The sequence below is a fragment of the Polypterus senegalus genome, chromosome 9, assembly GCF_016835505.1.
Source record: "Polypterus senegalus isolate Bchr_013 chromosome 9, ASM1683550v1, whole genome shotgun sequence".
In the NCBI taxonomy this organism is placed as follows: Eukaryota; Metazoa; Chordata; class Cladistia; order Polypteriformes; family Polypteridae; genus Polypterus; species Polypterus senegalus.
Genome location: NC_053162.1, coordinates 110416363 through 110443112, shown reverse-complemented (window position 1 = coordinate 110443112; position 26750 = coordinate 110416363). Strand labels below are relative to the sequence as shown.

The 26750-nt window shown below is 39.7% G+C and overlaps 1 protein-coding gene across 1 annotated transcript in view; it reads left to right on the top strand.

The window, feature by feature from the left end:
* faap24 (FA core complex associated protein 24) overlaps positions 1 to 26750 on the top strand; it is a 140737-nt gene that overhangs the window by 28985 nt on the left and 85002 nt on the right. Inside the window, exon 2 of the mRNA XM_039763574.1 lies at positions 2949 to 3091. Within this exon, the coding sequence (XP_039619508.1) occupies positions 2980 to 3091 (112 nt within the window). The 5' untranslated portion in view covers positions 2949 to 2979. The remainder of the gene's footprint in view (positions 1 to 2948; positions 3092 to 26750) is intronic.

Sequence of the window (26750 nt, the reverse complement as noted above, 5' to 3'; positions counted from 1 at the left end):
GTTTCGCTGAGTTTGTGTCAAACACCACCCTGACCATCTCATCTTCCTCTCCATAAGCACAGTCCTTCACCCGTGAATATTTACCCGTGGCAGTTTGCTATTGGATTACCGCTGATGGATGGCCTTATATGGGCAGGCACTAAATTACAAACGCATTTGTGTCTCCCATAAAAGTAGCTTCACTTGAAATCATTTTGTGATTTTGCACGGGTAAAAACGTCTGCTGAAGTGTCAGATTCTTCTCTAACTCTTCTGCTTTCTGTATCTTGTGCATTGCATTCAGGTCTTTCAGGTTATCTTGATGTTTTGTCTCATAGTGCCGTCTTAGATTAAATTCTCTAATTACAGCCACATTAGCTCCACAAATGAGACACACAGGTTTTCCGGCAATGTCAGTAAACATATACTCAGCCTCCCATCGGTTTTTAAAGGCTCTATGTTCAGAATCACCTTTTCTCTTCGGCATCGTGTGGGTTAGCTTCGCAATAACTTGCAGCATCATAAGCTAGACTTGATTAACGCGGTAAGTGTTGAGCAAGGCAGCTGAAGCGTTGCATTATGGGATCTGTAGTTTATTGTGTTACCAGCGCTTCATATCCCCGGGCCATTAATAACAATAATGTATAAAATTATCTCGTGGGCCGGATATAATTACACACCGGGCCGGATGTGGCCTGCGGGCCTTGAGTTTGACACATATGGAATAAATAGAACTAGAAAAGATATATTTTTTCAAATGTGATCACGCAATTCAGATCGAGTTGACGCCAAGACTACAGTACATTGAGCCCGCGTGCTATTGTGGTTTTGCCTGCGTGCCTCAATAAGTCATCCTCCCCTCGCTCTTACTTTTTTACCGTTCATGTAATGAATACACTGAGTATGGCTTTACCAAAACAATCATTGATCGCGAATAAAGTATCCATTATTCATAAAGCTTCAATTGGTGATCTGTCTTTCTGCGTTAACTGCATATTTTTTCATACGTCTCAAACCAAGGGGATGCGAGGCTAAAATGTATCGGGAAGCTCGCGTACATACTCGGTGCATCCCCTCTCGGGAATCGAACCCCGGAAGCCGGCGCTAGAGGCGAAACCTCTACTATTGCGCCATGGCATGTGGTTTGTCTATTTGAGCGTAGCAGTGTAATTCGGTTTTTGTACAGCACTCTTTGGAACTGTTGCTTTTTGTCTGCGCACTGCGTCAGTTCACGTGAGCTGCTGAATATGGTTTTATATGTCACTCGCTCGCTTCTAATTGTTTCGCTGCCTTCTTAATTATATAATGTATGTTTTCTTCAGCAGTTTTTGGAGCTCTTCCTGGTTTTCTACGTACTGCGTGATTACATGGGAGGTATGATGATGTCACACAAAACTCCGCCCCCCCACAACTTTCTAGCTCAACTCCATTACAGTAAATGGAGAAAAATAGCTTCTAGTTATGATCATTACGCATAGAATTTCAATATGAAACCTGACCAACTTTTGTAAGTAAGCTGTAAGGAATGAGCCTGCCAAATTTCAGCCTTCTACCTACACGGGAAGTTGGAGAATTAGTGATGAGTCAGTCAGTGAGTGAGTGAGTCAGTGAGGGCTTTGCCTTTTATTAGTATAGATTAAGAAATTCAGGCACTAGTAAAATTGTGCTTTTATTTAATAAAAACACACAGGCTGTTTTTGAAATAGCTTCTTAATGTTGTACTATTCCTTAAAAATGGCGGTGTAATAACACTAGTAGCAAATATTAATTTGTTAATAAATGGAAGTTTGAAAACAAACACCTTTGCCAAGATTGCAGCAAAAGAAATGGTAATTATCATGGTCCCTCTGTGTAAGGGGTCCCTAACATATTCACATGGTACTCTGGAGGACCTTTTAGAAATAAAGGTGAAGAACCACTGTTTTAGGAGACTTGCCGATAGCCACACACCAAGCCAATTTGGACCTTAGCAGAAGAGAAGCATTTACAAATTGTTTTTAGATAAGTTTGGTCTATCCGCACACCTTCTATGTTTAGAATCCCAATGATTCTGCTATGTGGCATTCCTTTTCTCTAAATACCATATTTACTCATGTACCACACGCCCTCGTGTAAGACGCGCACCCTAATTTTTACAAAGAAAATCGCAAAAAATGTTTTTTCCAGTGTGCGACACGCGTTGTGTTTGTATAGGAAGCGTTTAGAGAGAGAGCGAGCACTGTCGAGCGAGAGCACGAGCATGCAAGAGAGAGAGAGAGAGAGCATGAGCAAGTGAGCGAGAGAGAGAGAGCATGAGCAAGTGAGCGAGCGAGAGAGCACGAGCAGGTGAGCGACAGAGAGAGCGTGAGTGGGCGAGCAAGCAAGAGAGAGAGAGAGCGCAAGCCCAAGTAGAAGAAGTTTCCTCGTGTATGACGCGCACATTTCCTTGTGTATGACGCGCACCTGATTTTCTAATGCTAATTTTTGGGTAAAAATGTGCGTGTGGTACACGGATAAATACAGTATTTACATTCTTCTGTAATCTGAATTAGTTACTGAATATATTGCTTTATATTTTTGTGACATACTGAGCCAAATATATTTATTGCTTCAAACAAAATTATGTACAAAATATGTGAAATAATTAAAAACTTTAAATATAAAAATTGCTTATTCTGTAGCACATACAGTATCATAGATGAACAATGACCAATACAGCATTCTAACAAATTGGTGCTTAAATTTGCACCTGCATTTCAGCATGTTCTCTGCTGACTTAATTATAAAGGAACTTCATTGTCGAAGGATTTGTTAAACAAGTTATTGCTGTATTTATTCAATGCATATTAATGATTTATGTCCATTTTAGCTTGGCAATCCAATAGTAAATTTGCTTGCAGTTTTTTTTTCTTATGTAAAAATGATACAGAATTCTTTATGTTAACATTTGAACAAGCATGGTTTGTAAAATCTGTTTTTTTGCTGTACAGCAAATTGCCGTGAGCTAAAGTGAAGGACAGTATGAGAATGGACAGCAATGGCACTTCTGTGCATTTGGGAACTACCGTCCCCAGAGGTCATGTGATTGTTAGTGAGAAGTGGAGAGGATCTGTGATTGTACAAAGATTACTTGGTGAGTATTGTACTGTGTTCAAATTATGAAGATGATCTTTTTTAATATTTATATTTAAATGACTTGTTTTAGTATCTCAATTAATACTTCTATATAGGTCTCTGTCAGATTCCCCACCACCTCAAAAACATATCCCCTTGTGTCCGTTTTTAAAGAAAATTTACTAAAGCTATATTACTTTACAGCTTAGTAGTTTTACAGCTACTGTTCAAGATCAGCTGATATTTACTCTAAATGACGGTGATCTGTAAATTACTCAATCTCAAAAGCAACTTTTTCAGAGCCTGCTTTTCTAAGCTTTATAGCTATTTAGTTCTGTGCTCTTTTTATGTGAAGCATTACTGTAGTTAAGGAATCACACTTGTCTTTCTGTTTTGTGATAACTTTCTGTAAAGAGAGAAGTAGGGTGATAGATAGGTAGATAGATACTTTATTAATCCCAAGGGGAAATTCACATACTCCAGTAGCAGCATACTGATAAAGAACAATATTAAATTAAAGAGTGATAACAATGAAGGTACTGTATAACAAACAGACAATAACTTTGTATAATGTTAATGTTTAACCCAGGTGGAATTGAAGAGTCGCATAGTGTGAGGGAGGAACGAGCTTCTCAGTCTGTCAGTGGAGCAGGACAGTGACAGTAGTCTGTTGCTGAAGCTGCTCCTCTGTCTGGAGATGATACTGTTCAGTGGATGCAGTGGATTCTCCATTATTGACAGGGACCTGCTCAGTGCCCATCGCTCTGCCACGGATGTCAACCTGTCCAGCTCCGTGCCTACAGTAGAGCCTACCTTCCTCACCAGTTTGTCTAGGCGTGAGGCATCCCTTTTCTTTCCCCCAACATCTGTAGCATCTTATTGCAGATGTTGAAGGACGCCAGCCTTCTAAGGAAGTATAGTCAGCTCTGTCCTTTCTTACACAGAGCATCAGTATTGGCAGTCCAGTCCAATTTATCATCCAGCTGCACTCCCAGGTATTTATAGGTCTGCACCCTCTGCACACAGTCACCTCTGATGATCACGGGGTCCATTAGGGGGCCTGGTCCTCCTAAAATCCACCACCAGCTCCTTGGTTTTGCTGGTGTTCAGTTGTAGGTGGTTTGAGTCACACCATTTAACAAAGTCCTTGATTAGGTTCCTATACTCCTCCTCCTGCCTACTCCTGATGCAGCCCACAATGTGTTGTCAGCAAACTTTTGCACATGGCAGAACTCTGAGTTGTATTGGAAGTCCGATGTATATAGGCTGAACAGGACCGGAGAAAGTACAGCCCCCTGTGGCGCTCCTGTGTTGCTGACCACAATGTCAGACCTGCATTTCCCGAGACACACATACTGAGGTCTGTCTTTAAGATAGTGCACAATCCATGCTACTAGGTATGAATCTACTCCCATCTCTTTCAGCTTGTCCCTAAGGAGCAGAGGTTGGATGGTGTTGAAGGTGCTAGAGAAGTCCAGAAACATATTTTTTGCAGCACCACTGCCTCTGTCCAAGTGGGAGAGGGATCGGTGTAGCATATAGATGATGGCATCCTCCTTTCCTACCTTCTCCTGGTATGTGAACTGCTGAGGGTTGAGGGCATGGCAGACCTGTGGCCTCAGGTGGTAAAGTAGCAGCCTCCCTATGGTCTTCATCACATGTGACGTCAGTGCAACAGGCCGGAAGTCATTCAGCTCACTAGGATGTGATATCTTTGGGACTGGGGTGGTTGAAGATGTTTTCCAAAGCCTCAGGACTTTCCTCTGTTCCAGGCTCAGGTTGAAGATGCGCTGTAAGGGACTCCCCAGCTCCAACCCACAGGCTTTCAGCAGTCGTGGCGATACTCTATTTGCTTTGCTGGCACAAAGTCTCTTCAGCTCTCTGCTTACCTGGGCTGCTGTAATTGTAGGTTGGGGGAAACTCTCTCCTATGCTGGTAACAGCAGAAGGATGGGTGGAGGGTGCAGTTCTCTGAAGTGAGAGTGGGTTAGGGTGGTCAAACCTGTTGAAGAAGTTCATCTGGTTTGCTCTCTCCACGTCTCTCTCAATGGTGGCACCCCGCTTTGAGCTGCAACCAGTGATGATCCTAATCCCATCCCACATTTCCTTCATGCTGTTATTTTGAAATTTCTGCTCCAGCTTTCTCCTGTACTGCTTCTTCGCTGCCCTGAGCTGGACTCGGAGTTCCTTCTGCACGCGCTTGAGCTCTTCTGGTTCAAAAGGCTCTTGATGTCACTTGTAATCCATGGCTTGTTGTTAGCATAGCAGCGTGCTGTTCTTAATGGAACTACAATGTCCATACAGAAGTTGATGTAGTCAGTAGTGCAGTCAACAACCTCCTTGGGGAGCATGCATTGGTAACAATTTTATTTTTTTTCCAAGTAAATGTTCCTGCTGCTAGACTGATCTATCAAGTCCAGGTTAACCCCTGTCATTGCTGGACTGACATTCCAACTGGTTGTTCTTCTTCTTCCTCTTCATCTTTTCCAACTTGTACGTGGGATCAATGTGCTTGATCAGCCTTCTCCATACAGCTCAGTCCTCCACCACCATCTTCTTTTATTTTATCCATCCACCTCTGTTTTGGCCTCCCTCACTTTCTGTGCCCTAGTACTTCCATTCCCATCACCCTTTTGCCCTCATATTCATTGTCTCTTGTCATCACATCTCCATACTGCTTCAATGTTCTTTACTGTACTTTCTTAGATACCTCTCCCAATTTTGTTGTACTTCTGATTGTCTCATTTCTTAATTTTTCCTTTTTTTGTAACACCACACATCTGTCTCAACATTCTCATTTCTGCCACATCTAATATCTTCTCCTGTACTTACTTTACTGTCCTTGTCTCAGCTCTATAGATAAACTTTGGTTTTAACACTGTCTTAAAAATCTTTCCTTTTAACTTTTGCTTTAATTCCTCAATAAAACACTATACTCCTGATACCTTTTTTTCCAATTACACCATCCACAATGCAAGCTGTGGGTTATCTCTGTGTCTAATGTTCTATCTTGGGCTACCACTGATCCTATATATTTACATGTATACACTCTTTTCAAAAGATCTCCCTGCAGGATAACTTCTGAATCCTGATCAACATTAAACCATCATATTCTGTCTTCTTCCTATTTATCTTCAGTCCTCTGTCTTCCAAAGCACTTCTTCATTCTTCCAACTCCCTCTCAATGTCCTATTTTTTGGTGCTACACAACACAGTGTCATCAGCATGAAGTATGCACCAGGTAGACTGGTCTTTTATTCTATGACTCAATACATCTATAACCAGCTCAAAGAGGTTAGGACTTAAAGAATTTCCCTGGTTTAGATCTACTCTAACTGGTATCTTCTCAGTCATTACAACACCGCCTTTAATTGAGTCCTCACTCCCTCATTCATATCGTGGACAATCCTCACATATTTCTCTGGCACTCCATTCTCTCTTGTGTACCTCCGGACCTCTTGATGTGGTTACTCTATCATAAGTCTTCACCAAATCAATGAACACCATATGCATTCCTTTCTGTTTTTCTCCATGCTTCTGTATGACTTGTCATAATGCAACTGATTTCATCAGTTGTTTCTTTCCCTGGCATAAAAACAAACTGCTCTTCCGCTATGATGATCATTTCCCAAAGTCTTCTCTAAATAACTGTTTCTCAGATTTTCATTGTGTGTAGTATCAACTTTATCTCTGTATAGTTTCCACAATCCTGAATATTACCCTTTTTATCAATGGGTACAATAACACTGTTTATCCACTCCTTTGATATTTTCACCTGTTCATAGATATTCTGCATTACATCTCACAACACATTTAATCCCTATTCTCCTAAACGCTTCCATGTTTCTGCTGGCACTTCATCAAGTCCTGTTTCCTTTCCATTTTTCATATTTTTCAGTACCTCATTTACTTCCTTTCTCTTAATTTATTATTTATTTATTATTCTCTTTATTTTTCTTTCTTCTCTTGGTAGTAGCCCTTTATTTGGGTCTCCATCCCCAAATACTGCCTATGGATTTTCTTCATTCAACAGCTTTTCAAAGTATCTTTTTCATCTATTCTTGATTCTGTCATCCTCCCTTAAGACCACATCTTGCTCTGTTTTTATTTTGCTTTATCTGACTAAAATCTTTTCCAGTATTGTTCCTAACCTTCTCTATTCAAAAATCATTCTCTCTCACTCTTTTGTCTCCATTTTTTCATTCATCTCCTCTAAAGCTTGTGCCTTTGCTCCTGCCACTGCCCTCTTTGCCTCCTGGTTTGTCTGATCTCTATCTTCTTCCCTTCCTGATTGGTTCCATGTCTTATTTGCCTCCTTTTTAGGCCTTTATCACATCTTGAACCTCTCGGTTCAATCCGCATGTCTCTTTGTCATCGGGTGGACTTCTTCCTGTCATCCTACCCAACACCTCTTTACCTGTTCTTTGATACAATTTTCCTATTCTTCTCCCACCATTCCTCTACACTCTCAAATGACTTCACTTTCTTTAAAATGTTCTCCCTAAACCTTTTCTTAAGACCTTCCCCTCTTAATCTCCACCATTTTATTCTTGGTCCTTTTTGCTCTGGTTTTATTCTTATGCTGATTCTAATCTCCCAGTCCATCAACACCTCTGCATTGTCACACTTTCCCCATTTATGACCTTACAATTCTTTATTTCTTTAAAACGTGAACTTCTGCTTAGTAGAATGTCTTATTTGGCTTTCCCTTAATCCACTACTGTACATCATAAACTGATTTACTTTCTTTTCAAAAAATGTGTCAACTATTACCAAATTCACTGCCATTGGTAAAATCTACTTTCCTTTACCAATCACCACTTCTCTCCTTAACTCCCCACTCTCCATGTACTCTCTCTATAATCTCTGTTTCTTTGTACTCTTTACCACATGCCTAATTAGATAACCACACACAATCACTTTTACTCCCTCTTGTGCTATCTTAAACTCTTCATCCATTTGTGTCCATAAAACATCCTCTTCGCCTGCCTCATAGCCCACTTGAGGAGCATACAGTGCCCTTCAGTATTATTGGCACCCCGTGTAAAAATTAGTAAGAGAAGTTAGAAAAAATCACTGTTTAATGAAGAACTGTCATCTTGCACTAAAAAAATGAGACACATCTGACTTTTAATTGAAACACTTTCATTCAAAGAAAAATGAAGCCCTCATCAAGAAATAAATATTTTTATCAAAAACACATGTACCACAATTGTTGGAACCCCTGCATTTAATACCTTGTACAACCTCCCTTTGCCAATATAACATCATGGAGTCTTCTCTTGTAACCTTTTCTAAGGTTGGAGAACATAGAGTCTGGCATCTGTGACCACCATTCTTTACATAATCTGTCCAGATCATCCAGGGTCCTAGGCCCTCTCCTGTGTACTCTCCTCTTTAGTTAACTCCCCTGATTTTCAATAGGGTTCAGGTCAGGGGACTGAACTGGTCATGGTAGAACTTTGATTTTGTGGTCAGTTAACCATTGCAGAGTTGATTTGGACATGTGTTTCAGGTCATTATCCTGCTGGAAAACCCAGTGACGACCCAGTTTTAGTTTTCTGACGGAGCCAGTCAGGTTTTGATTTAACATCTGATATTTCATGGACTCCATGATGCCATGTACTATAACAATATTTCCAGGGCTTTTGGAGGAAAAACAGCCCCACAACATAATAGAACCTCCACCATATTTCACAAGTGGGACAAGATTCTTTTCATTATAGCCATCCTTCTTTTTATACCAAACCTAGTTCAATTTATGTTTCATCAGACCATATAACACAGTTCCAGTCAAATTTGTAGTAACATTTTACAAACTCCAGGCACATACATTTGTGGATAACTGACAGAAAAGGCTTCTTTCTGGCATACCTTCCAAATAATATGTTGGCATGGAGATGCCTTCCGATGGTAGTTCTGGAGACTTGACAATCCCAGGATTTTACTTTTTCTTGCAATTCCCAAACAGTGATCCTTGGAGATACTACTGCCTCTCTTACCATCCTTCTCACTGTACTTGGGGGTAAAATAAACTTGGGTCCCCTTCCAGGTAAATTTGTCACAGCTCCAGTTGATGACCACATTTTCATTATTGCCCTAACTGTAGAAACGGGCATTTTCAAGCAAGTACAGTAGCTATTTTTTTATAACCATTCCCTAAGTTACAAAGGGCAACACACTTCTCCCACATTTGGATCGAGTGTTCTCTTTTCTTTGCCATGATGATCGTTGGCTAAGAAAATCTGGTGCTGTGTCTCCTCGAATTTGTATCCCAGTTAATCAGGAAGTCATTGATTTCAGCTGGAAAATTCCTATACACTCCAATCAACTTAACAATGTTGAGTTCAAATAAGAAACATGCTTCAGGTACATTGTTACACATTAAATTTCAAAGGTGTCAACAATTGTTGCACATGTGTTTTTGTTAACAATATTTATTTCTTGTTGAGGGCGTTGTTCTCCATTGAATAAACTTGTTGCAATTAAAAGTCAGATGTTTATTTTTTCAGTTCAAGATGACAGTGGTTCAGCAAACAGATTTTTTTTTCTAACCCTTTTTACTCATTTTTACAAGGGGTGCCAATAATAGTGGAGGGCACTGTATGCACAAATGACATTAACTACAGTCCCACCAAGGCCTGGTTTGACACTGATTACCCTATCACTCCAGCTATTCACACTGACAAGACTATCATTTGGTTCTTTGGATACTACTATACCTACACCATGTCTGCCTTGCTTATTTGCTCCATGGTGCAACAACTTAAAGCCTTTTTTGAGTTCATCAAGATCTCTTGAACACAGTTGGAAACTTGTTATGGGTAAATTTCACACAAACATTAGGAAGTTTTTCTTTCACACAGACAATTGTAGACATTTGGTTCCAGACCGTACAAACTGTATGTAAATATATTTTTTTAAACATTTTTAAGCACATATATAGTTAATTACACCATAGAATGCACATTGTAATAGTAAACTAAATGTAAAAACATTGAATAACACTGAGAAAACCTTGCAGGAGTTCATGCTAATAGCCTTACGACTCGATCGCTGTAAACACTTTTTCTTAAATGAGTTTTAAGCACAGGGGAAAAAAAGGAAGATTTGAACAAATCCGAACTTTATTTAAAAACAAACCACAAGCAACCAAGAAAGTAACATTGCAGGAGTCGAGTTCTGGCATGAAGTGAGGAGGAACTGGGTGGAGAGGAGATTATAGTGCTTAGAAGCCATGGTTAACTGCAAAAGCACACAAAATACTGTAGAGCACAAAGAGGTCACAGGTAAAGCACGCATGTCTGACTGAGAACAGTGAACAGGGAGAGGCTGAACACATGCTTAAATACAGTAATAGGTGCGTACGAACCGGAAGGGAAATGAAATGGAGCACAAAGAGTTCACAGCGAAAGCACGCCTGCACGTGCAAGCACACACGTCTGACCGAGAACAATGCAACACGTGCGAAAATCATAGGCGCGCACAAACCGAAAGGGAAACTGGTTTGTTCGTGAACCGAGGCAAAAGTTTGGCGAACTTTTTGGTCTTAAACCGAGACGTTCATGAACCGAGGTTCCACTGTAGTGTTTCAGATAATAGGACTTGGTGAGCTTTGTTGAGATGAATGACCTGTTATCATCTAGATTGTTATATTTTTTTATTAGTGTTCTAATGTTCTCCGAGTTCTCTTTCCTTATTTACCTTCTATATAGTTTCCTGCACACACAACACTTGTACTTTCCTCCTTTCCTTTAAACCTGCTTTACTTGGTCATTGTTCCATCCCAGCTCTTACCTTTAACTTACCCTTTTCTTTCCCTTCCCCTGTCTTTTTTATTCTGCTTCTTCTGGGCTAACTTGTTTATCCAGGCTCGCCCTTGGCCCAGTAGCCCTCACTTGCTTACCACAGGGGCCAGGTGAGTCCCCTGTGCATTGCCTATGAGGTACACCTTAGCATATTCTAAAGCTGTCAACCCAACTGGGATGGACCTTTTATCCTTACCATGCCTGGTGGCCATTATAATTGACAATTGAATGGTATGGAGGGGTATCCCAACAAAAAGGCATAACTTTACCTTTTCCCGACAGGAGGCTGTTGTGGATGGAAAATGTGGATAGTTAGTATCCCCTTTCCTATCTGCGAAGCCAAACTATGTGAGGAACAGTAAGGGACGACCACCAGTGATCATGTGGAACCCAGCACACTGTGCAACAGCCTCCCTGTTGGCAAGTTCCCATTTGGACACCCATATGGAAGCATATGAGTAGTGGTTCCAAACGACTGCCCTTTTGGGTTCCTTGGGTGCTGCCAGGGGGCAGCTGTTGGGATGAGGCTCCACTATCCAAAGTTGTTTCCAGTAGGCAATATTTTGGTTTTGAAAGTACTTCTGAGTTTCCCATAAAAATGTGTCCACTACATCATCCCAGGAAATTGAAGTTGGGAGAGAAGGAGAACAGAACTCACCTGGGAGGAGTGCTTTGTTCTGCTTTTGAACTCAAAACCTGTGTGTTGTGATTAGTTGTGTCTGGAGCTTGGGATGAGAGATGTCAATGCCAGCTTTACCCCTTTACATTTATTCTGAAGATAACTCATCTGCAGCTAGCAAAATGCACACTTTTACCTTCAGACTTACTCTTCTCCAGTAAACAGCCTCTTGTTACGGAGGGTAGCTATTGGAACGGTGTCTGCTGCAATCTAGTCTGTGTGGTCGGAAGCAATTAGTGGGTTATTGGTGTCGGAATAGGTAAAAATATTCAGAGTCTGACTAAATTTAAATTGTAGTATACAGTAATCCCTCGCTATATCGCGCTTCGACTTTCGCGGTTTCACTCTATCGCGGATTTTAAATGTAAGCACATCTAAATATATATCACGGATTTTTCGCTGGTTCGCGGCTTTCTGTGGACAATGGGTCTTTTTAATTTATGGTACATGCTTCCTCAGTTTGTTTGCCCAGTTGATTTCATACAAGGGACGCTATTGGCAGATGGCTTAGAAGCTACCCAATCAGAGCATGTATTACATATTAACTAAAACTCCTCAATGATATAAGATATGCTTCCCGCGCGGTGCTTGATTGTTTGCTTCTCTCTATCTCTCTCACTCTCTCTGCCTGACGGAGGGGGTGTGAGCAGAGGGGCTGTTTGCACAGAGGGGCTGTTTGCCTAAAAGATACGGACGCTCCTCTAAAAAATGCCGCTTTATCGCGGTGCTTCTGCATACTTAAAAAGCACGTATTGATTTTTTGATTGTTTGCTTTTCTTAGCGAGCGCTCTCTCTGACATTCTCTGCTCCTGAAGGCGCTCCTCTCAAGAGAAGATATGTTTGCATTCTTTTAATTGTGAGAAAGAACTGCCATCTCAGTCTTGTCATGAAGCACAGTTTAAACTTTTGACTAAAGGGTGTTATTTCATGTCTAGAGGGCTCTAATAATGTTTACAGTGTGGGAGAGTTTATAAGAGCTTAAAATATACAAAAATAACCATACAAACATATGGTTTCTACTTCGCGTATTTTCACCTATCGCGGGGGGGTCTGGAACGCAACCCCCGCGATCGAGGAGGGATTACTGTAATGTTAAAATTTACATTTTTACATATACTAATTCAAATAAGCTATTTTTTCTTCCAGCCTTTTGAAATAATGTAAAGTATATTACCTCTTTATTTTGTAAATTTGATCTATTTCATGTTTCTCAGTGTAATGTTTTTAGTATATACACTGTGTGCACAATTATTAGGCAAGTTGTATTTTTGAGGATTAATTTTAATATGGAACAAACACAGTGCTATCAGTCAATCCAAAATGTTAATAAACCTGAAACCTGAATGTTTCACAACGGAAATGTGAGTGTGAACATCATCAGGGGAATACATATGTGCGCACAATTATTAGGCAACTATTAGTGTGCAGATTTATTATGCAACTAAAGGAAAAATGAAAATTTTCCCATCTCACTTGTTTATTTTCATCTGTTATAGTGAGAATAATAAACAAACACCTCAAAATTTACAAATAAACATCTCTGACATTTCAAAAAAAATAAATCAATCAATGAATGACCAATATAGCCACCCTTCTTTCCAATAACAGTCATAAGCCTTTCCATTCATGGAGTCTGTCAGTTTCTTGATCTGTTGACGATCAGCTTTTTGTGGAGCAGTGACTACAGCCTCCCAGCCACTCTTCAGAGAGGTGTATTGTTTTTCTCCCCCGTAAATCTAGCGTTTAAGAAGTGCCCACAAGTTCTCGATAGGGTTTAGGTCAGATGAGGAAGGGGGGCCATGTCATTATTCCTTCATCTTTAAGGCCTTTACTGGCTGGCCACGCAGTGGAGAACTTCGATGCAAGTGATGGAGCATTGGCCTGCATAAAAATCATGGTCTTTTTCCTGTATCACTGTTTGAAGAAAGTGTCTTCGAAAAACTGGCAGTAGGTTTGGGAGTTGATTTTGAGTTCATCTTCAATGCAAAAAGGTCCAACTAGCTCATCTTTAAAAATACCAGCTCATACCAGTACCCCACCTCCACGCTGAAGTGGAGCTCTGTGCCCATTACTGATCCACAGGTCCATCCATCTGGTCCATCAAGAGTCACTCTCATCTCATCATTCCATAAAACCTTTGAAAAAAATCTGTCTTCAGATATTTCTTGGCCCAGTTTTGATGTTTCAACTTATGTTTTTTGTTCAGTGGTGGTTGGGTTTCAGCCCTCCTTACCTTGGCCATGTCTTTGAGCACTGAACACCTTGTACTTCTGGGCACTCCAGGTAGGTTGCAGCTCTGGAATATGAAAGTACTGGAGGATAATGGGTTCCTGGTAGCTTCACGCGTTTGATTCTTCTCAAATCTTTGGCAGCTAATTTGCGTCTTTTGTTCTCAACACGTTTCTTGCGACCCTGTTGACTATTTGCAACAAAATGTTTGATGGTTCTGTGATCACACACCAATATCTTAGCAATTCCAAAAGTGCTGCATCCCTCTGAAAGACTTTTTACACTTTTTGACTTTTCAGAGTCCGTTAAATCTCTTTTTTGTCCCATTTTGCCTGAGGAAAACTAGCTGCCTAATAATTCTGCACACCTTGATATAAGGTGTTGATCTCCTTAGGCCACACCCTCCCTCATTACACAAATACACATCACCTGACGCGCTTAAATCCAATAAGCATTCAAGTTAATACAGCTTGGAGTTGGAATATACGCATTAAAAATGATGATATGGTCAAAATACTCACTTGCCTAATAATTGTGCACACAGTGTACAGTAATATAAAAAAGCCACAATGGCATTGCTACAGCCTTTAAACCCAAAGTACAAGTAGATGATTCCGGTTGGCTGTGTTTTGTATCTTGTATGTTGTGGTCTTTTAGTCAACATAGTAAATAAATACATTACTATTCAAAAGTTTGAGGTCACCTAGAAATTTTCATGTTTTTGATAGAAATACATACATTTTTTATCTAGACACCATTCAATTGATTTTAAAAGTATAACCAGGGCATTACTAGTGTGTATAAAGTCCATTTACTGCTTGAACTTACTGATTTTTAATTTATTATTCACATATGACTGCAAAGCACCACTTTAGAAACAATTCCTTCAATGTCCTAATGATAAACCTCTTTCGCTTATTTTAAGTAGTTATGTACATATGCTGCTTGGTTAGTTGAGAAACAATTCCAACTGCATTAGCACCTCTGGTACCTGTTATTCTGTTCATATGAGTTGCAAGGTACTTGCAAATAGTTTTCTCAAGAAACATGTCAGTGTATTGTTATTTTGCAGAATGAAAGCTGTTCCATGTGACAGATTGCCGAGAAACTGAAGATTTCATACAAAGGTGTCAATTACGGACTTGAGAGACGAGGTTGAACTGAATCTAAAAGAAGGGGAAGGCCCAGATGGGCAACAGCATAAGAGAATAAGAATATCAGAGTGTGCAGTTTAACAAACAAACACCTTAGAGGACATCAGTTGTTGTTTTCACTAAATACACACCAAATAGATACTGATGAATCACTTGTGCTTTGGAAAAGTTACTTGAAAATGATAAATTATCTGTAAGTGCATTATACAATTAATGAGCTAGTAGTACCCTTACTGAACAACCGATTAAATCCTTTGATAGCTTATCAAAAGTGCCCAGAGTCTAAACTAAACCTTTTGATGCATTTTTATTTGGTTTTGTTCAATTTGTTTTTCTTTTTGTTTGTTTTTTTCTTAGCTGTATATGCACAGCTGACAACACCAGATATTATGAATGTAATTTGGTGTCTTTAAATATTTTTCCTGTCCCTTGCCCGTCACTGTTTTTAAAACAAACGATGGAAGAATCGTGCTCTCCTTGCTATCATTGTTTGACATGGCATACTGTCTTTGCTGGGGGATCACTTGCTGTTCTTATATTGTGCTCTCATTGCTATAATGTATAAATTTATGCTTTGCCATTGCATACTCCCTCCCTTCCATATACACCCTCCCCCTATATGTGTTTAATATATAATAGTTAATAATCTGAGATTCTGTTTCTGTCATTTTGTAGTTGTTCTTTCCCTTCTTGCCTTTCCTTCTCTTGCGCTCTGCTCATGGGCTACTTGCTGTCCTTGTGTAGTGGTTAATCAAGTCTAGGCTAGTTTTTGTATGGTTCCCTCAGTACAGCTAAGTTGGACACAAACATGAATTCAAACCTAGCGTCTTCCTATTTCCACAAGCCCTTCCAGTTTTGTGATCATATCTGTCAGAAAATAGTACAGTCTAATTTCTTATTTCAGGGCTGTAGGTGTCAAAGATATGTGTACAGTGGAACCTCGGTTCAAGACGATAATTCGTTCCAGAACTTTGGTCGTGGACCGAAGCAGTTTCCCCCCATAGGATTGTATGTAAATACAATTAATCCATTCCAGACAGTATGAACTGTATCTAAATATGTAAATATATGTAAAGATTAAGCACAAATATAGTTAATTACACCATAGAATGCACAGTGAGATAGTAAACAAATGTAAAAACATTGAATAACACTGACACAAAACACCCAGGCTCCCTACTCAGCTACACAAGCAGGCTCACTCGTGCTCTCTCTCTCTCTCTCTCTCTCTCTCTCTCTCTGTAGCGCGCGCGCACACACACACACACACACCACCCACTTTAACTTTTGAAAAATCCATAATACAAAAACCACCAAGAAAACTTACCTTGCATGAGTCTAGTTCTGGCATGAAGTGTTTTCCTTCAGGGATTTTCTCTCTTGTGATTTCTTGGGTTTCTGGTGTTTTTAGCTGTTTAGCAGGTGGGAGCAAAAGCCTCATGCAGCCATTCCAAAAAGAAAGTTCTTGTGACCCAACCCTTTGTGTTTGCCCTCCACATTACTGGCATTCTGGCTTTGTTTACATTGTGCTGCTTGAAAGCACGAGGGTTCTCAAATTGGTAAATGAGTAAACTGGTAAACCGTTTTTCCACCTCTTCCAGCACTTGAAGCCTCTGCCTTGTTAACGCTGTAACTCCTTTTGCAATATCACCTGCTTTAATAGATTCTTTCTGCTTTAGAATAATCAAAATCGTAGATTTTGACTTCTTGTACTCGGCAGCAAGATCAGTAACACGAACGCAATGCGCTCAAACTTTTCAATAATTTCTTTCTTTACTTCGATTTCAATTTTCTTCAAAACTTTCTTCTCACCACTCTGCACTTGCTTAAAAGCCATAGTTAACTGCAAAAGCACACAAAATACAGTAGAGCACAAAGAGAGCTCAAGTAAAGCATGCATGTCTGACTGAGAACAATGAATCAGCCAGGCAGGCAGGCACGCGGCTCCTCTCTCTCTGCTGTACCCCCCTCCCCCCTGTCAGTAGCAGGCAGGCACGTACGTGCACGTAAACCTCCCCTCCCCCCTGTCAGTAGCAGGCAGGCACGCGGCTTGCTCTCTCTCTGCTGTACCCCCTCCCCCCTGTCAGTAGCAGGCAGGCAGGCACATGGCTAGCTCTATTTCTCTCTCTCTCTCTCTTAGCAGCAGGAAGGCACGTCTGACTGAGAACAATGCAACACGTGCGGAAATCATAGGCGCGCACAAACCGAAAGGGGAACTGACTTTGTTCGTATACCGAGTGTGTGGTCGTGAACCAAGGCAAAAGTTTGGCGAACTTTTTGGTCGTGAACTGAGTTGTACGTGAACGGAGACGTTCGTGAACCGAGGTTCCACTGTATATATAGTTTCTCTAAATCAGCCAGCATCAACACATGGCCAGCAGAAAATGTCATAACCATGTATGAAAGTTTTTTTTACTAAAACATTAAAAGCATTTAATTTTATACTTTAGCCAATCAAGTAAGAATACTCGGGGACAGTACATCACCTTCCATTAAGACATTACCTTTTAGTGTTGACTGCTAACGGACACTTTCTGCTGATTGGTTATTACATTGGTACACCTACTCATTAGTGCATTTACTCATTTAGCTAACCACCCTTAATCCCAATTGACCTTTGGAAACTTAAGCAACTTGTCATCCTGCATTTCTCAGTGCTAACCATCAGTGTTGATACGTGAAATTTGCCAGATAGTTTTTGCAGGGAATTTTCTGGGTTCACCTGTGATTTTATTCATCAAATGTTTCACTGGAAATGCATTGCTTGCTGGCATAGGCTTTTTTTTTCCAGCCAGCTGTCCCATGATGGACTATTAGGCCAGTATGACCTCACAGAGCTTTAATAGCCAGCATTGGAGGAGAGATCACTACCCGATCTGTTCTACCTACCCAGTTTGCATCAAGCATTTGCATACTGTCAGCATGCTTCTTCTCACAGTTTACAGTGCTGCTCAATATGTTTCACACATGCTTGAATACTGTGTTATGTGCATTTATGTGTGATGTCACTCCAGCCAGATTTGTACCCTGCGTGTGTTTTTAAAAAATAAATAAATTAAACTCAAAATATTTTAATTTTGAGAGTGCATACTGTAAGCTGAGAGTATTAATTAAAATATTTTGTTGTTTACCATTCGTTGTACATTGTGTCTTCACTGGTGGATTTTGTTTTATGCTCCTCGCTATATAGCACAGAACAGGCAGTAACCAAGAGAGCCATCTGAGTATACTGTAAGTTGCTGATCCCTTTGCATTAAAGACTCGTGGATGTTAGTCAAGAAACATTTTTAATTTAATTTTTTTTTTTTTAGAATGAGAGAAAACAGTTTATGATATAAAACATCATTGGCAAATGATGTGAAATACAGCCATGCAAAAAAGAAAAAATGGTCTCTGAGCTTTTCAATTGCAGACAGGACTCTTGACCAATTAATGAGAGGAAACGGGTCTTTCCTGTTTACCTTATACGCTGATTTTTTCAGGAGTATTAAGAATATTATAGCAAAAAATGCATGTGTTTTGCATGTTTTGAACATTTGAGTAGTGTGGCCAGGTACAGGAATGATAAGTTATGGAAGTGGAAAATAGTTGAGATACATACCGGGTGATCCAGTTTAATAAGAATGTTTGAAATCAGCACCTTTATGGCTTCAATAATCAATCCGTTTGGGTAAAAACAACAAAAGAAACATCTGCCTTTTTGCCGTCACAAATCAGTGTCATTCATATGCGCTCCAACTGGCACTCTGCTCTGATCTTAACCTCACTGAGAAGTTTCTCTGTGCTTTGGGGAGAGAAAGAGGAAAAAAAGTTTTATCACACACCTCAATTGAGCCCATGAGGAAATCCTCAGACGCGCATGCTTGACATACCTTCCCCACCCCACCAAACCCACCACGGTGCTAAGAGCAAGCAGATCTGACCATTGGCCAAGACAACAGCATTGGAGAGGAGGGATCCCTGTCGATGGAGTGCTTTGAAGTTGTAGGGTTGCATGTTCAGGAACTACCCAGGGACTCGAATCACAATGGAAATAGCCACTGCAGGAGGGGATAGACTGTCACCAAAGAGAACACCCGGCCCAGGAGGTAGTAGTGGAGGTGTTCACTTGATTACGTGGGCCTCCCATTCAATCAATGTGTACCTTCTTTCCTAGTCCAGCAGTTTCCGGCTGAGATATTTGATAGTGTGTTCAACTCCATTGATGACCTGGGTCAGTATGGCACCAAGGCCGGTGTCCAAAACATCAGTCTAAAAAAGGATGGAGAAAAGGTTAGGGGGAAGCAGTATAATAGCCAAAATAAGGACCATCTTTTTGACACCGAAATCAGCCTCCACTGTGTGGGGTTCCACATCACTGCATTGAGCACCTCCTTCATCAGCTGTGTGAGAGGTGTGGGTCCCTTTGAGAACTGGGTAACGAACCTTTGGTAGTATCCAGCTAACCCAATGAAATTCTGTCCCCCACCCACCATATAGCTTCAGTATTTAGCCTCATTTAGCACAAAATAGCATTTCCAGGGGTTGATCCTGATGTCAACATTGCTGATGGTTTGGAGGATGTCCAAAATATGGCATAGGTGTTCCGTCCAGGTCCTGGAATAGATGATAACTTCATCCAGATAGGCAGCACTATAGGCATTTTGTGTGGCCAGAGCACTCTGTCCAATGTCTGCCTACTGATTCAAAAGTGAAGTCGATCACCCAATGGGAGGTGAAAGCTTAAAGCCAATGGTCTCCTAGTGATTCAGCTGAACGCAGAAAGCATCGAAGCTTCTTCAGAAAGAGAGACAGATCAACTCAGCGGTAAACGTAAGTTCTTTATGTTTTCAATGAAGACAGCTTGACCTGCCAAAAGTGCTTACTAGTGCTGAGCAATATATCGTGATTTTAAAATATACTGGGATATAAATAGAGTGGGATATGGATTGAGGCTTTCTCCAGGCTTTACTACTGTGCTGTGCTTGCAGCCTACCCCCACTCGTTCTCACATGCATGCAAACAACTAACTCGGAACACGGAGGGGCCTGACACACAAGTTATAACTGAAGATGACTTAGGATGTATGAAAAACAATAATGGATCAATTATTTGGGGGTCATTTGGATTTCACAAGTCAGATGAGCAGTAGAATCGCAAAATATATAGGGAATTTTGAAAGGAGGTAGTGTTAAAAAGTGGGAGCACTACCAATCTTTTTAATCACTTAAAACAGGGGCACAAAATTCAGTATAAATAGGCTGTTAAACTCAGTTCTACTACTGCAGTTACAAATCATTAACCACCCAAAACACCTAAACCAATTCAAATGACATTTCAAGCTTCACTTACCTACACCTTGCCTAATGAATAGAAAAGTGCAAAGTGGCACAGTGTCACTGAGGAAATTGCTTACTGCATATCAAAAGATATACAAACCATCTCAACAGTGGAAAAGGATGATTTTAAAAGACTGACCAAAACTCTTGACCCACGATGTAAAGTACCCAGTTACAATTACTTTGCCAGAGAAGCACTGCCTAAAACGTAGATTCAAGTCAGACGTACCCTTGCCAACCTGATCTCTAAATTAAACATTTCACGTGGACAACCAACATGTGGTCAAGCTGCACCTGCAAGACATATTTAAGTGTGACTATTCATTTGATTAAAGAATGGGAGGTTAAACATGTGTGTCAGTAAACAAGCTATTTCCCTGAAAACCACACTAAGAAGCACATAACTGAAACTTTGTAAGATACCCTCGCAAACTGAAAACTGGAAGAGGCTCATTTCTGTTACAACCAACAATGGGAGTAACGTTATCAAAGCAGTGCAATCACTGATGTGGCAAAGAATCCAGTGCTTTAGGCATCAACATCATTTAGTAATTGGGAAGTGCAAGTTTTAAAAACATTAAAATTAGCTGCTGAAGTGTTATATTTATCAAAGCCAGAATTACACAGTACAATTGAATTTCAAACTGCTTGCTTATATAAGATAACCACAGTAGTTAATGAAGTGAAGTTTAAATTAGCTGCAACATAAAATGTAAAATACCCTCAGACTAGACCTCTTTTTTCTCAAAGATGAAATTTGTTTTACAGATTTATTAATAAAAAAAACATGCATTTTAAAACTGAAAACATTGGACCGCAAGTAACAGTTTCTTAATTTATATTGATAAAATTATTTATTTTATATTATTACTAGCAGAATACCCGCGCTTCGCAGCGGAGAAGTAGTGTGTTAAAGAAGGTACGAAAAAGAAAAGGAAAAATTTTAAAAATAACGTAACATGATTGTCAATGTAATTGTTTTGTCACTGTTATGAGTGTCGCTGTGATCTATACTAATAAAAGGCAAAGCCCTCACTCACTCACTCACTCACTCACTGACTCATCACTAATTCTCCAACTTCCCGTGTGGGTGGAAGGCTGAAATTTGGCAGGTTCATTCCTTACAGCTTCCTTACAAAAGTTGGGCAGGTTTTATATCGAAATTCTACGCGTAATGGTCATAACTGGAAGCTGTTTTCTCCATTTACTGTAATGGAGATGAGCTTTTGTGTGACATCATCACGCTTCCCACGTAATCACGCAGTACATAGAAAACCAGGAAGACCTCCAAAAGCGCTGAAGAAAACATGCATTATATAATTGAGAAGGCAGCGAAACAATAAGAAGCGAGCAAGTGACATATACAACCATGTTCATTAGTTCTGCTACTTCGGAAACAAAGCACGATGTAAATCTACACTTTAAATTAAGTTCATAGACAGGCTGCGCTGGCGTTTGTAATTTAGTGCCTGCCCATATAAGGCCGTCCGTCAGCGGCAATCCAATAGCAAACTCCACTAAATATTCACGGGTGAAGGACTGTGCTTATGGAGAGGAAGATGAGATGGTCAGGGTGGTGTTTGACACAAACTCAGCGAAACTGCGAGAGAAAGTTTTAAGTGCCAGGACTAAGGTAACATTAAATACAGCCATGGACATAGCACCAGATGGCACCAGCACAGCTGGGAACCTTCGATGCATGTACACCGCGAACTCACGTGAACTGACGCAGTGCACAGATAAAAGGCAACAGCTCCAAAGAGCTGAACAAAACCAATTACACAATTGAAAAGGCAGCAAAAATATGAAGCGTCTGATAAGCATATTCATAAATCCAGCTACTGCGGAAACAAAGCACACGGTGGAAAAAGTCAATGTCCCGCTAAAGGAAGACAGTGTAAAAAACCGTGCATGCAGTGTGTCAGGTCTCAGATAAAGAAGAAGACGAGCTGTTTATTGATGCAGTAAGAAACGAATCGATGAAAGAAACCTGTCATCTTTACAACGATTGACAAACACGGAATGTAACTTGAACACAACACATCCTACAAATACGAACCTGATTGAAAGAAATAATGATAATCAAATCCTTGATGACAGCAACACTCAGTAACACTCACAAAACAAATACTGTATATTGACAGTCATGTTACGTTATTTTTAAAATGTTCCCTTTTCTTTTCTAGCTTTTTTAACACACTACTTCTCCGCTGCGATACGCGGGTATATATATATATATATATATATATATCCCGATCTACATACTCGAATAATGGATACTTTATTCGCCATCAATGATTGTTTTGGTAAAGCCATACTCAGTGTATTCATTAGATGAACGGTAAAAAAGTAAGAGCGAGGGGAGGATGCAGGCTGTAGTGCGCGTCAACTCTATCTGAATTGCGCGATCACATTTGAAAAAATATATCTTTTCAAGTTCTATTTAGTCCATATTTGTCAAACTCAAGGGCCACGGGCCACATCCGGCCCGGCTGTAATTATATCCGGCCCGCAAGATCATTTTATATACTGTATTATTGTTATTAATGGCCCAGGTATATGAAGCGCTGGTAACACAATAAACTACAGATCCCATAATGCAGCGCTTCAGCTGCCTTGCCTTAACACTTACGCGTTAATCAAGTCTAGCTTATGATGCTGCAAGTTATTGCGAAGCTAGCTCACACGATGCTGAGAGAAAAGTTGATTCTGAAAATAGAGCCTTTAAAAACCGATGGGAGGCTGAGTATATGTTTACTGAACCCGTGTGTCTCATTTGTGGAGCTAATGTGGCTGTAATTACAGAATTTAATCTAAGACGGCACTATGAGACAAAACATCAGGGTAACCTGAATGCAATGCAGAAGATACAGAAAGCAGAATAATTAAATAAGAATCTGACACTTCAGCGGACGTTTTACCGTGCACAATCACAAAGTGATTTCAAGTGAAGCTGCTTTTATGGGAGACACAAATGCACCAGTGCACCTTGCCCCACTTTCCCTGTTGCCAAGTAATGTTAAACCAAGTCGTCACTACGGTGTTCCCAAATACGCACTTTGCTGATAAACTGAGCGCACTGAGTTTGCACGGCGCTTTGGTGACTTTGAAGAACAAAAAAAGTCCGTCTACATGCGGCTCGAACCTTGTGCATGTTTGGTAGCACATATCTGTGTGAGAAGCTCTTCTCAGTGATAAAGACTAACAAAACAGCACACAGGAGTCGCCTCACTGATGAGCACCTGCAATCCATCCTGAGAATCTCCACAACACAGAACCTCACACCAAACATAAACGAATTTGTTGCCAAAAAAAGATGCCAGGCGTCCAGCTCTAAAATGACATATGAGCAAAGACAACTGAATGATTTGATTTGTTATTGCTGAAAGGAACACATTTTATTTATATTTCCAGGTTTTGTTATGCAGCATGTTCATATTTGAATTTGTATAATTTTGACAGGATATATTTTTATGGAGAGCAAAATCTTTTAGGATATTTAAAATCTAAGTTTATTTTTTATATAAAATTACATAAGAGTAAAGAAATTTGAATGTTTGTTCTTTTAATGTTTACTTTATTTCTAACTTGTATAATTTAGACAGGATATATTTTTATGGAGAGCAAAATATTATAAGTTGTTTAAGGTTTGAGTTGATTTATTCAGGAATAATATTCCTGTCTGTTTTTACCATTCCTACCAAAGATATTTCTGTCGACTAAATAAAAATTCCTTCTATTTAAAATTGAAATAGAACTTGAACAAATTCGATAGTTCATAATATCCACGCAGACTTGCACGTAAGAGCGGGAGTTATCCATTTTAACAAGCAGCGTATTGCACTGATACGAAATAGCTGTGTGTGTATATATGTAGATATGTATGTATATGTATATATATGTTTATATATATGTGTGTGTATGTATGTATGTATGTATGTATGTATATGTATGTGTATATATGTAGATGTATAGATATGTATATATATATGTTTATGTGTGTGTGTGTGTAAATATATATGACAACAACACTCATCACTCACAACAGTGACAAAACAATTACATTGACAATCATGTTACGTTATTTTCAAAATGTTTCCTTTACTTTTCATTGCTTCTTTAACACACTACTTCTCGCTGAAGCCGGTATTTTGCTAGTATATATATATATAGCAAAATACCCACGCCGCAGCTATATCATGTGTTAAAGAAGTTATGAAAAGAAAAGGAAACATTTTAAAAATAATGTAACATGATTGTCAAAGTAATTGTTTTGTGTATTTGGCAGTGTCACGAAGTTGTTTTCGGTAGCTGCATCAGAAAATGTACCACGACGTCTGACACGCCTCCTTTTTACTGTTTTCTCACAGCTTGGAATGCTGTCATATATATACACACAAACACATACATACATACATACATACATACATACATACATACATACATACATACATACATACATACATACATACACATACACATACATATCTTCATATCTACATATCTATGTACATATATATATATATATATATATATATATATATATAGACACATACAAACATACACACAAGTATATGTATGTGTATATATATATACACATACACACACACAAATTATATATGTGTGTGTGTGTGTGTGTGTGTGTGTGTGTATATATACACATACATATACTTGTGTGTATGTTTGTATGTGTCTATATGTGTGTGTATAGGTTTGGTCACTGACTGCAAGGGAAAAATAATAAATTATAGTCTATAAGTTATTAAACAGTAAAACATTAACGTTTTAAGAAGTACAGGTACATTGAAATTACATTTTTTATGTGAACGTTCAAATTTGTGCCTCTGGTAATGTGCCTTACCGGCATTTAAAGAAAATTAGTTTTGTGTCCTCTGCAGTGTTAAGAGAGAAAGGCTTTGGTTTGGGATAAAAGGAATAAAGGTGTAAAGAAAGGAAAGTTGCCTTTTTCTTTTATATAGTATAGAGAGATGTGTTCGGCGACGTTATGATTGCCTTTTGGGGACAGTCGCGGTGGGTCTTGTGTAGACTGGTGAGACGTCCCCGCCATTAATCGGCTGTGATGGCACTGTCAGTCCTCCACTCCTGTGCGTGTCTTCGTAATCCGAGCTGAGGACCTCATAATCGTATACTTGCAAAAGAAAGTGTGAATCGCCTTAATATTATTTTGCCGTGGTGTAGAAAATGGGTCCCGTGTTTGCACTTGTCTGGGCTATAGCGCAGGGGGAGGATGAAAAAAATGAAAAGTGCTCACTTTGACTTAAGGCAGAAGCGCAGTCAGCGCCTCAAAGGCCGGCACAACTATTCACACGCGCTGGCTGCTCGACTTTTGCTGGGTAGGAGACCCCAGTTTTGCAGACACGCTCATGATATCAAAAGTCTCAGCCTCTTTGGAGGTCATTCATATATATATATATATATATATAGCAAAATACCCGCTACCAGCGGAGAAGTAGTGTGTTAAAGAAGTAATGAAAAAGAAAAGGAAACATTTTAATAATAACGTAACATGATTGACATTGTCATGAGTGTTGCTGTCATATATATGCCTGCCTAAATAAGTCACCCTCGCTTTGCTCTTACTTTTTTACCGTTCATTTAATCATGGCTAATGGCGGAAAAATTATAAAATGGAAGGAGGATGGCTTTACCAAAACAATTATTGATGGCGAATCGATTATTCATAAAGCTTGAATTGGTGATCTGTTTTTCTGTGTTAACCTCATATTTTTTCATACTTCTTCTCAAACTAAGGTGGTGCAAGGGTAAATGAATCGGGATGCGCTGATCAATGTAATCGGTGTACCAGGAAATCATGCATTGACAAAAGCTCCCCTTTGCTTGTAATGCAAAGTGTGATTAAATGCATTATTTTTAGCGTTATGGAGCACATGCATCGAAGCTTCTCAGCTGTGCTTGTGCTAAGAAAAGGAAAGATTTTAAAAATAACGTAATACGATTGTCAATGTGACCTTTTGTAAGTAGTGCCTGGAGGATTCAGTGTGGAGAAACTCTAGAGACAGTGTGTGTATTAACTTGTGGATTTTTCTGTGAGTATTTGGTGGCAGTCTGACGGTTGCTTCGAAGACGGCAAGTAGCTGGAGCTCAGCTCAAAGTGAAATGAGATGAATGGGAGGGAGATGATGACGGACTCCCACCCGCCTTAACTGTCAATCCCCCACAAACACAGTCTCTCGGAATTTGCATAGCACACCCCTTCACCTACAATTTTACCTTAGTTACAAAGTGATCAAAACTCTCGCTTATATCCCGCGCCCTCTCATTAAACTTGTATCCCGCATTACCTGTGGGCATGTGAAACGCCAGCGGTAGCCTGTCTATGAACTTAATTTAAAGTTTAAGGTTAAACCTTGCTTTCTTTCCGAGGTAGCAGCACTCATTAATATGGTAGTATATGTCACTCGCTCGCTTCTTATTGTTTCGCTACCTTCTCAATTATATAATGCATGTTT